Genomic DNA, 12,275 nt, shown 5'->3' with positions numbered 1-12,275 from the left:
GGCTGTCCATATGTATCTGTCTGTCCACGTGGATGTGCAGCTGAGACTGATAAACAGCTCTTAGCTTCACGTCCTCTCTTCATCAGTCTGTGTAGAGGAGCTAGGAAACCATTTATCTACCTCCATGTCAGCTTTAGCCATTAGGGTTTAAATCCACTAAGAAACCTAAATAAAGCACTCGGCCCTAGGCTCTCACATCGGCTGGCAAACAGAACTGAAAAAGGCGAGAGAAAAAGGTGCAACCAGCATTTACCAGTTACCGCACTGCGAAATGCTCGATTGTAATGAGGAGTGGAATGATCACCTTTTCCAGCTCATTTGCAGATTTAAGTTAATGTTGAGGTTAGTCATGCTCCAAAAGGCTGACTAAAGGAACAGCGAGATGTGATGGAAAACGAAGAAGGAAGAGTGACGCCACTAAAAAACAAACATTAGCCGGTACTACAAATGTCACTTGATGAAAAGAGATGTTTTGAAATTAAATCAGAGCAGCATTTTCTTTTAATCAATATTTCTATTAATAAAGGCAAACTAAGTCAGTGTAGGCGACTGTTTATACGCTGCAGATCATTTATAATCTGTCCCAACTGTCACCCCATGTGACGTTCCCCTGGGTTCAGTTTTGGGTCCATTACTCTTTGCACACTCTTCATGTGTGCAAATATTAGTAGTTACTGACTGATGTATAAGGAACATGAAAATGAAATACATATGGTTAGCTACGATACTTTGATCATGTCATAATGACAGAAATGCCTTAGCATTTTTTTAAAAACTACTTTCTGTATCTTTGTGAAAACGTAAAAGTTTATGATTTTGTTTTATCATGAATTAGATTCGCACTAATAGATTTCCATGTAAATGTTCCATTACATTTGTCAACCGTAAAGCTCTTTAGCCCTGTTTACCCCATATTGTGGGCTACATCTATTACTTGGGACTTTTTGTTCGGGCACATGTTTAGGTATTTTTGTGCACTTCTTACTTATGATCACTATAAACAATGCCAAAAAGACATGTAAATGAGAACTTCTTGATGTCTCTTCATTGTGGTTTTAGTTTAAAAATGATTTGGTTGCCCTGTACTTTAAGAGAACACACAGACCTGCCAACTGAACCTGTTGTCCCCAGTCACATTGTTCACATAACTCAAGAGTCTGCTCTCAGTTGACCACAGAAAAACCCCATAAAATGACATGACACTAAAAGCAGCCTTGTTTTCTGAAGTATTCATTTAAACCATAAATATAAATGATAACATTTATAGGAGTAAAACTATAACTTAAACAGCACAATTTTAAAATAATTTAGCATAAACCCCCATGCTAAAAATGTTGTGACAATGTGAGATATGTAAGTAAAAACAGAATTTAATGATTTGCAAACTGCATAAACCAATATTTATTAACCAAAAAACAAAAAGATATTAAATATCTAAACTGAGAAAATTTGAAAAAAAAAAAAAAAAGGAGGGGGGGATTCTGGCAACAAGTTTCTAAAAAAGTTGGGACAGGAGCAAGTAGAGGCTGGAAAACTAAACGGTATTACAAAGAAACAGCTGGAATAGCATTTTGCAACTAATTAAGTTCACTGGCAACAGTTTATTAACACAACTGGATACAAAAAAAACATCTTAGAAAGACGGAGATTCTCTGGAGTAGAGAAAGCAAGAAATTCACCAGTCTGCAACAAACTGTGTCTACAATGTGAAACTATTTCAGAATAAGGTTTCTCAATGTAAAATTGCAAAGACAGTACATAATGTCATCAAAACAGGCCGAGAATCTGGAGAAATCTCTGTGAGCAACAGACATGGATAAAAATCAATAACGGATACCCGGGCTCTCAGGCAGCACTGCACTAAAAGCAGGAATGATCCTGTCATAGAAGTCACTGACTGAGCTCAGGAACACTTCCACAGAAGACCATCTTTGAACACAGTTCACAGACAGTGATTTCTGTGTTCTATGTGAATAAAACATGTTTATGAGATTTGTAAATCATTTAATTCTTTTTTTATTTACATTTTGCACAGTGTTGCAACAGTTTTGGAATTGGGGTTGTGTTTGAAGGTGCTAATTTTCCAGTCATTTCACATATGCCTTATTCTACGCTCCCCATGTCTATTACACATCTATTCTTGGCAGGTGTCGAGCCGTAGTACCTGCCTAGCAAACTTGAGACCTTTCTGGCTGTTCAGCACCAACTTCTGCCATATGATCGTTTTTTTCCAGCGCCATCATTCTGTTTGTGTTTGTGTGTATTTCTGTTGTCCAGATGGAGAAGTTGGCAGCACATGCTGACACTGTGCTAAGAGTAAAAGTGCCTGTCAGTCTGCACATGCCAAGTCCTACATTATATCCCTGCACCAGAGCCCAAAGACACACGCACACATACACAGGCGCACACACGGTAGAAGTATAACTGTGTGCAGCACACAACGTAATTTCTTTTCCATGGGAACATGTCTTGGATGACGAGGAAAAGAAAGAATCAGAGAGAAAAATTTGAGGACAAAGTCAAGAAGAAATGTATTTCATATTCATAATACTCTCATACATCTTCGTCATCTTCAAATAAAACAGGCAATGAAAATTACAAGCCCCAAACTGGGCTTAATGGTGAAGGTTACATAGTGACTTAGGACATGGTGCAACTCTTGACAGAGCCAGTAAGAGCAAGAAGCAGGCCAGAAGAGAGCGGGAGAAAGGTGAGCGATTGCAACAGGATACAAACAACGGAATGTAAATAGGTGATATAAATAACTCCCAGCTTGCACATGCAGTTCCATACTCAAGTGCACAGACACACACAAATGCATATGCACTAAACTTACACCTTGAAAACAATAAGCGACAAAAAATATGCCATTGTTCTGTTCCTTGAATACATCCTGCCTCTCTGCTCAGTAACACAACAAAACATGCAATGGGGCTTCTTCTCGTTTGAAGCTTGACTGGATGTCAAGTTCTCGATTCATCTGAGCCTCATGACAATGTTCATAGCTTTGAAGTACCTGAGACACAGCCCGGTGTGTTTAGCCGCGTAGTGACCCAGTCAGCTTATTGTAGTCACAGTGACTAATGATGTTAATCTTCTCTAATGCCATTACAGCTCACAGATTTAGCTTAGTTATGTCATATTATGTCCACGTTCAAGTAAAGAACAAGTGTTGTTCTTGCTCCTAATTTTGTTCTTTGGACTTTGTACTGGAGGGTGTCAGATTCTCATAAGGGACAAATCAAATTTCTATTACAGTGTGATACATCAACACTGTAGGGAGGTGAAATAAAGACATAATTTCTAGGTTAGCTGGTATTCAATTAGCTTATAGGTTTTTATTTATTTTTTCTGCTATATTCACGATTGTTAGCAAACTTTCTTTAAGGCTTTTCTTACAGTTCTTTGTATCTGGGAATAGGGCTGTGCGATATGAGCAAAATCTCATATCCCGATATAAGAATTCTATCGTCCTGATAAGATATAAATCACAAAAATGTAACATTTTCTGTTAATTCTGTGAATCTCGGGCAGCTCGTCTTGCGGGAAGTGTTTCCAGCTGCGCGTCATGTAGCTGGAGTCGAGTGTTTTAACCGACGCATGAAACGATACATTTTTAGACATAAGTTGTAAAGGCGCCGTTTTCTTTGTGGATATTTATTACACGGCGTGCTGCGGGGAAAAGCCTGTTCTAACGTTTGAGTCTAAGGTTTATTTTTTAGCACCTGGCGGCTCTTTTATAATTCTCATCCGTAAATAATCTGCTCTTTCACGTGATTCAGTTTATTTTGAAAAGTCTCAACAGGATCTTGAGCTTTATTGTGAAAGGTTTATGTGGAACATAAACAAGCGGACACGCGATGCTGTTACCGTCGTTGTTGCTAACCACAAGGCATAAAAACAGGCGCTTGTCCATCAGTAGTGTGGTTATATAAAATATAAAAGAAAGAGAAAAGAAGAAATTAATATAACCACTACAGTGACCATCAAAACGATGAAAGAATATTGCCGTAAACAGTTTATTTTGCGACACCACGAAACAAACCATAGCGTAAAATGAAACATCCGATATATATGTTATATCGAACAGCCCTATCTGGGACCACTTTTTATGACAGTAAGCAGTTTTTGCTTACAAAAAACCCAGTGGCTACTGTGAGTAATATATTCTACATTTTTAACAATCACTTTTTCAGTAAAGTGCTCGTGAAAAAAAGAAACCATTAAAAATGTAAAATCCTGCAGCTTCTTAAGTTTTTATGTCCAAACTTCTTTTGCTGCTTGAATCGAATTCCAAATGTCATGAGGTGTTGACATCAGACATAAAGAGTTGTTTTCACGTAGCAACACCTAAAGTCTAATCAAAATCACAAATTTGCACCAGGTGGACATAGACAGAGGAAAAATGTCATGATCCTGGGTCTTTTGACCCAGCGTTTTAAGTTTGAGTTTATTTTGTTCATTAGGTTATCTAAGTTCATTTGGTTATTATTAGACTCCTTGTGTTTTCTTCCCCTGTGTTTAAGTTTCTTATCACCCTTCGTGTTTCATGCTGCGTGTCTTATGTTATCAAGTTTGTATTATCATGTCTGTCTCATGTTTCCTGTTTTATTTTGAAGGAGTCGTGTGTTCTTTGTTCATTGTATTTAGTTTCACTTCCCTTGTCCTGTCATTAGGCTCATGTCAGTCAGCTGTTCCTCCATGTGTTCCCACTTCCCCTAATCACCTCCTGTGTATTGAAGTCCTCTGTTTTCAGTGTGTGATTGTCAGGTCGTCTGTTGTCCACGCCATGTTCCCCATGCTTCCAAGTTCCTTGTCTAGGTTTTTCTTATTGTTTGTTTAGATTTCCCAGTTTAGGTTTGTGTTAATTTTGCTTCAGTTTGCCTTGCCCTTTGTTTGTACCTTTTTTACCAGCCATATTAAATGGCTCGCTTTTTGTTAACATTCAAGTTTTGTTCCCTGTTACTTGGAGTCTGCATTTTGGGGCCTTTTTTTCAATTCATACAGTCTGCCCTCGCCAGACTGTGACAAAAAATCTGCGAAAAAATCTTAAAAGAGACGATTCAATGTCTCTTTAAAAATAGGAAAAACCTGAGAGGGCTTGGAGAATGAAAGTGAATGAAACAGTACGCCTGGTAACAGTTTCACTCCTACTGTTTGATGAATATTTGTGGTTTTCCAAAAAAAAATCCATCTACTGTATTTGTATGTGAGTAATGCAAAGTGAAACTTGGCTTTGCATTTGGTGTGAACACACCATAGCTGTCATTTTTCTTCTTAATTATTATCTCCCCCGAAAAAACACTTTATTTTCATTTAGTTTTTTTCTTTAATTGGAAGCTTTCTGTCTTAAAGCAACCTTCCCACTTTCACAACTCTCAGTCCTTTATTTGCAGTATGAAGACTCCATATAATGAGCACAATTTCAAAACAACTCTTCTGATTCTTGTGAATCAACAATTTGTCATGTACCGGTAAACGTATTTAGTGCGCAAAGTAAGACCATTTCCAATCACATTAGAGAACGAGGCACAGCGACTGCAGTTATCTATGCGAGTGTAGCGGGAGATACACCGCATGAGATGCATTCTCGCCACTGGCAGCACTCCGGTGTAGGAAAGCGTGCTTGCCTGGGTAGTGAGTGCAAAGAGTCGGGTCAGATGGCAACTGCTCATTTGCTGCGCATGCATCGGATTTACCTGCTCTAGTGTCACATGCGCTTAATCAGACCACATGGACCTTGAACTCTGGACATGGCAGAGAAAAGACATTTTAATGTCCAAGCTGTCAGAGTCAGGTATTTGAATTCTTGTCTCTCTGCCAGGAAATGCAGACAACAGTCCAGGACTGTTGCTGATGTGTGAAAATGTTTTTTAATCTATCCTCTGGTATTCCTCCATCCATCCTGCAGCTTATGACACTTTCCTATTCAATGTACAGATATGAAAACCAGGGCAAATTTTCTTGCATGCAAAATGTTAAATTAGTCTTCTTTGCAGCATTGCTTCCATCACACAGCACTTTCCCAACCATGAATTCCCCTCAGCTTCTGCTATCTACAATATGCATGTCTCTCTTCTGTTCTTCCAACTTTGTGTTTAACTTCAGGCACCATTACCCACACAAGGCCCCAACTTTGAAGCTCACACCCACCGCTTGTCGTTGAAGCAGATGTAACTGTGGATTGTGTGTACAAGCCAGATGGACCAAACCTCTGCACGGTTACCACTAGCTACCACCTCTGTGGTAAGGAACACAGCCCTGTTGAACAGAATCAATCTATGCGCTTAAGGAGTGAGGTCCTTTTGAGCCACACAGACAATCAAGGAAGGAAGGTTGTGGAAGAAAATAAAAGAAAAAGGAAAGTGTGTGTGAGTGTATATGTGAGCAAGGATAGATAGAATGAAATGACTAACACAGCCTATAATCACTATGGTAAGCCTTTAACTACATAGGAGCATCTCCAAATGTCTACTCTTGGCTTGTTCTGTGGCTCGCCTAACAACAGACATAAATATGCTGCAGACACAGAATTCCAGGAAGACTCTTTTAAGTCCATAAGCAGAGCAACAAAATGATTTTAAACAACTCCAAAAGCATAATGCTGAGGGTGGCTCACATACTGCACAAGACTGCATTCTTACTGTAAGCGTTATTTTTTAGGTATATAAAAAAGCCCATGCAAAGCATTTTCCATTTAAGCTGTAGTGAGAAGAGCAGCTGTCCAGATTGGAAGTTGTGCAGTGGTGAGCTTGGGAAAGGCACAGGCTGCATGTGTTTGCTCATGCTATCACAGGCTGCTTTGTGTTTACAGATGTTTTAACGGTTGTTGAGGAAGACCAGGACTGAACTACCACAGTGGTCACTGGGAACCATTTCAACATTTGAGGTGAACCAAACAGAATGTTCGATGGTTTTGACATCACCTGGTTATCAGCAGTTTTTCCTGAGAGCTTATCAGAATGGTACTGTAAAAGTGACAGAGATAAAGATATTTGATCCACTTTGTTAACAACGTCAAAAGGCCCAAGGGCAAAGACACAGAGCTCAAAACGTATCCTCAGACATTAGTCTCAGCTACACCAAATTTATTACCTGAACTACGTACCTTTCCCTGCTTCCTCGCCTCCTCCTGCCACATCAGAAAATATATGAAAACAATAACGGGAAGGCATAGAAATTATAACCCGTAACACGAACCTCAACTATAAATAACAATTCAGGCCCGAGGCAAAGAAGATGGACTGATTTACAACAAAAATCTGAGAAAGAACGGTTTCTTTTGCACCAGTACTGGCATCGGGAAGAGAAATAACAATATGTTCAGCACTTGAACTTTCAAACTTGATTCCACTTATTCCTGCTATAAAAATCAACCTAGAGAGCCTGTGTACCATCCTGAACATGTATGACTGAATTGCAACTTGCCATAATTAAATATAAAGTAGTTTTAGAGCAGTGAACAGACCGTTGGAGGGGGCCTGACCCCCGCACACTAAAGAAGTCAAAGGTGGAAAGTTACTTCTAAGACATTTTAAAGTAGGAATCAATTATTTTTATAGGAAAAAAAACTTTAAATGAGGGAAAGAGAAGAACTTTAGCTAGATAAAAGATGGTGAAACGTTAATTTATTGTCACTGTGTTTCAGATTGCTGCAGATTGCATAACAGCAAATGGAGAAAAAAAAATAGAAAAGACGCACTAGTGTGGACTTGATCTTAATTTGACCGGAGAAAACACGATGAGTTGGCATTCTTCGGTGGATTCCAGTGGTATTTTTCCATCTGTTTCTCATTAAACCCATACAAAGGAAGATGAAATGTCTTAGTAAATTGGCAAGCTATTTCCCTGTTTAAGAATACCGAAGATATGGCAAAATTACAAAACTAAAACTACTGCTTGATTCCATTTATTGGTTACTCAATCAATAAAACTGTGTACTGATAAATAAGTCAATCAAGCTGTGTTTTCTTGAACATAATGATCTGCAGGCTCTTTGTACTCTCTGCTTACAGCAATCTGAGTTTGCATTCTAAAAGCAGGAAAACACTGCACACTATTAAATGTCACCTACATCAAAAGCACTGTAAAAACGAGAGGGAAATAAATTGTCCAATGCTGTCAACTGCACTATTAATAACTTAAAATAGCATATAAGGCATGCCATACCTTCCATAACCATGCAGACATGATGTGCTGCGATGCTTAGGTGCTCTTTTTCAAAGGCAATCCAAGTATAGAGAGAGATTTTACTAATGCAAATCTAAGGTAATGATAAATAGTTTGCATGTAATACGTGCACGTGGAAGTGCAGGGCCAAAATCAAACAGTTTAAATTCCACTAATGTTTCTCCAGGTAATATGCATGCTTAACATTCTGGCAACAGGTGCTGCAGCAGCCAGCAGGCTGCCCAGAGATGGCCTGGAGATCTCAGGTCACTGACTCATGCTGTCTGGCTCACCTTTTAATGGCAATGAACAGATGCACCTAAGAATATACTCAGAGCACACTACCTTGCCAAAATATAACTGGTTTGCACGCTTTAAGCGTCAATAAATGTATGCAAATGTATTGAGCATCTGATTTCAATTATAGGCCTTTCTCTGGATCAAACAAAAACATTCAATCAACAGATTAAGACAGAATTAAGCTGCCTGCTGATGGTTAAGCTGCTAACTCAATCTTTTTGGACTACAATCCTTACCATAATAAACTACAGCCAATTGATTTGGATGGAAATAAAGTCTTTTCATCCAAATGTGCACAACTATAATCCCAATAGATGCCTTAAATCCACAATGTACTGATTCATTGCTTGAACAAGAGTCAATTCTGTTTTATCCAAGCTGAACCAGGTCCATCTGCAATAAAAAACTTTGGTCAGAAAATGCCTTCTTATCTGACTTCCAGAAGTAATCCTCATAAAATACGTCCAGGAATGCAGACACTGCTGCACAAGAGATTTTCCTCTTGACCACCTTCGACTGATCACTTTTTGGGGGTTGCTAGGAATTTCTCAAACCTGCTTGTTGCAGAATGAGCATCATTTTTTATTTTTCAGGTTTGACACTTTTATCTTAGTTGTAGTTGTTTCTATCATTGGGCTAAAATGTCAATTCATTATTTCACACTTATTTTGTGGTTGTTTTCAAGTTTTTGGTTTTAAAAGGTAAATTATGGCAACATCAACTCATTCCCTCATCTGCAGTATTCTTTCACCTAATTATTTCAGATAGATCAGTGGCACCTGGGTTAGCTGGCTGAACATCCTGCATCATCCTGTCCCTGGACTTTGACAGAGCAGCCCCAGTCATATATTTACCCCGAGTCTATTGATCACTATCCTGCCTGACAAGCCAGATCAGGAAAATGCAGCGTTTGCTCAACAGTGAACCTTTCCACATGAATCTGAACAAACAGCACTCTGCAACTGATGTCTGACAAAAGACGTGATAACAAGTGTCAACAACATGCTGCACGCAAAACACACTTGTTAATATTTGATGAGGTGAACATAGAAAGAGAGAAGAATTAGGTTTTTTATCTCACATGTTATTTCTCACTCTAACTGGTTGTGACACAAAGCTGTAAGAACACCAGTAACTTACCTGATGATGTCGTGTGGTCCCAGTCTGTGAGAAATGTAGATCCTGGAGAGGGCAGCCAATCCAGGGAGGAAAGAATGAGAAGAATCAGGAGATTAGAGGCGAGTGAGAGAGCCATGATGCTGTGGAGAGACAGAGGATAGAATAAGAGAGGACAGAGACACTGTGATTATAATTATCAGCTGAACTCCATGGTGACACTCCCATGTGAACTAGCCTCCTTCCCCCACTAACGCCATCTTTTTCTCTCTGGCCTGTGAGCACAATTTGTGACCGCTATTTATTTCAGTTGGTGTACATGAAACCAAACACTGGACAGGATGTAAGGAATTATCACGGGAGTTTGCAGCTACGGCATTTCAAAGCTGAAAATATGAATGGTGGGGTTTACGTGTGTTGTTTCGCTTTGTGTGAACTCTAAAAGAAAACATTTTTTATCATTTCAGAAAAGATCTCAGTAACATTTCTATTAGTTACAGCTACTTGAAATAACTTTTCCATGACGTACACTCTACCTTCTGACTGTTTAGATGGTTAAATCCATTCGTTTCACAGTCGATTACATCATTAGACAGATATATGCTCCTGAAAGCCTGTTATTAGCGCTAGGGCAAGTTTTTAAAACATTACTTAGCTCCATGTTTCTTTGGTTTATTAACGATAAATGTGTCAGTATTGAAAAACTGATGCACTATTACATTTAAAGTTATTAGTGGAAACAGATGTGAGTTAAAACTTCCAACAAATAAAAAGAAAAATTAGCATTTGTTTGGAATAGCTGTCACCATTTGAGTGAATAAAATCGTGTTCCGATCCATGCTTAATCATCCAGGTAAGGAAATTCCGGAAACTTGATTCTGTGATTTGCAGTGGGAGAATGTCACATCCGCTTGAACAGAACCAACTTTCTGTGAAAATCATGTTCCTTTTGTATCAGCTGGGAATTATAGATCTTTGCTAAATTAGAGTTATCAGCATTTTCTGTAGGGTAGGTTTCTGGTGGGTAAGCAAAAAGTAGTTATCTAGAAACGATGTAACTGAATGAATGGTGGGGTTTACGTGTGTAAACCCCCAAGGATGCCAAGGATGTCAAACCCAGCAAACTGGCTTTTCAAGACCAAAATATTTTAGATAGAAACCAACAAGTAGTTTGACTTTGGCACTTTGGATCTAATTATGAAATCCTGTATGGCAATTAATGGCAATTTTAATGTATGACACAAAAAGGGCAAAATATCCTTAAAAGAAAAAGCTGTTGAGGCTTAACTTGTAGAAACTGCATTTCCCAACAAAAGTTCTAACACAAACCGCCTCTCCTGCCATCTTCGTAAAACATATATTTTAGTAGTTTATTTATTTGAAAATATGATGGCAGCTAATTCACAAAACGCTCAATAAGTCAGTGTTAGAGACAACCTCTAAATATAGGCCAAATTTTCAGTCCGCACCCTTGGCTATTTACAGCTGTGGCTCCACGACTTTACTGGGCAGCAAACAACCCCATCCCCACAGGATACATTTGCCTAAATTACGTGGTCCAAGTATCTTAAGATTCCTGAATCCAAGCTTATCTCATTTTATCTTATCTTCCACATTATCTTATGTAATCTTGTCTTATCTTATCTTGCAGATCCCACAGGTTACAGGAACTGTTCAAGACTGGAAAAGTCTGGTATCTTAAAAAACCCTAGCGACAAGAAAATGTCTGGATCCAGCTCACTAGCCCATATTTACCACACTAGTCATCCATTTACTTGATTTGGCTTAGATTTATTACACATTAAAACAAAGAGTCTAGATTTAAGGGAAAACAACATCTCAGTTTGACAAAAGAAAAGGTTTTCATTTCAGGCTTTTAGTCCAAGGATAGACTTAATCCATGTCAGTAAATCTGAAATATGAAGCACAACTAAAGCAAGAACAAACGGAAAAAAACAACAAAAAAACTAAACATTGCAACATGGACAAAAAAAACAAGAATCAACATAATTTTGCAACTCTGGTTCGTCACATGTAGCAAATTTTTTAATGAATGTGGCAACAGACAGGTCGACTGTAAGCAGTCAGTCATATTTGTGCTGATGACTTCCAAGGGTCCAGAGGTCATATAAAGCCAAGTTACACAGTGCAAGAATTCATGGCAGAGAACTGTCAAGAGGCAAGCTCATGCAGACTTACTTAAATGTTTCTCAAATGAATTTCATATTTTTGGCTTCCGTTCTGTTGAACTATTATTAACCCGTCCGATAAACACTTTCAGATAAGAATTTTTTTTTTTTTTGCTTGTTTGTTTGTTTTTTCCCCCTTGGAAAAGTTAAGTTCATTGCACTTCTTTTTAGCATATTTTTTTTTACTTCTTTACCATTCTTCCAGTAAAACTACTAAATTGGAGCAAAGGTGGCCCCTTTACCCCAAAATATGTCCTGATGTTAATCCGTACTTTAGTCTCACCCTTTCACATCTGGAAGCATCTGTGGACATCCTGGCAAGGCTGGTGCTTCTTCTCCATCTTGTGCAAGCCTGTCCCCCGTTTTTCTTCCTCTCTCACCCAATTACAAACTCACAGGCTGACAGGAAGAGTTGTCTAAGCCAATCAGAAGAGAGGGAGGCTAAACCCAGGCCTCTTGGGGTCCCTTGGTAAACATTTAAGGCCTGCGTCCTCAACCCCC

At 38.7% G+C, this 12,275-nt stretch overlaps 1 protein-coding gene across 1 annotated transcript in view; it reads right to left on the bottom strand.

Moving 5' to 3' along the window:
- The window catches only part of ghra (growth hormone receptor a), a 26,964-nt gene extending 14,689 nt beyond the window's left edge, over positions 1-12,275 (bottom strand). The window contains exons 1-2 of the mRNA XM_005919004.3: positions 12,047-12,275; positions 9,610-9,728 (exon numbers count right to left, since the gene is read on the bottom strand). Of these exons, the coding sequence (XP_005919066.1) occupies positions 9,610-9,728; positions 12,047-12,087 (160 nt within the window). The 5' untranslated portion in view covers positions 12,088-12,275. The remainder of the gene's footprint in view (positions 1-9,609; positions 9,729-12,046) is intronic.

The sequence above is a fragment of the Haplochromis burtoni genome, unplaced genomic scaffold (assembly GCF_018398535.1).
Source record: "Haplochromis burtoni strain Fernald_Lab_line unplaced genomic scaffold, NCSU_Asbu1 Contig_34, whole genome shotgun sequence".
Taxonomy (NCBI): domain Eukaryota; kingdom Metazoa; phylum Chordata; class Actinopteri; order Cichliformes; family Cichlidae; genus Haplochromis; species Haplochromis burtoni.
Note: the sequence above shows the minus strand (reverse complement) of the source record. Positions and strands in the feature narration are given on the sequence as shown.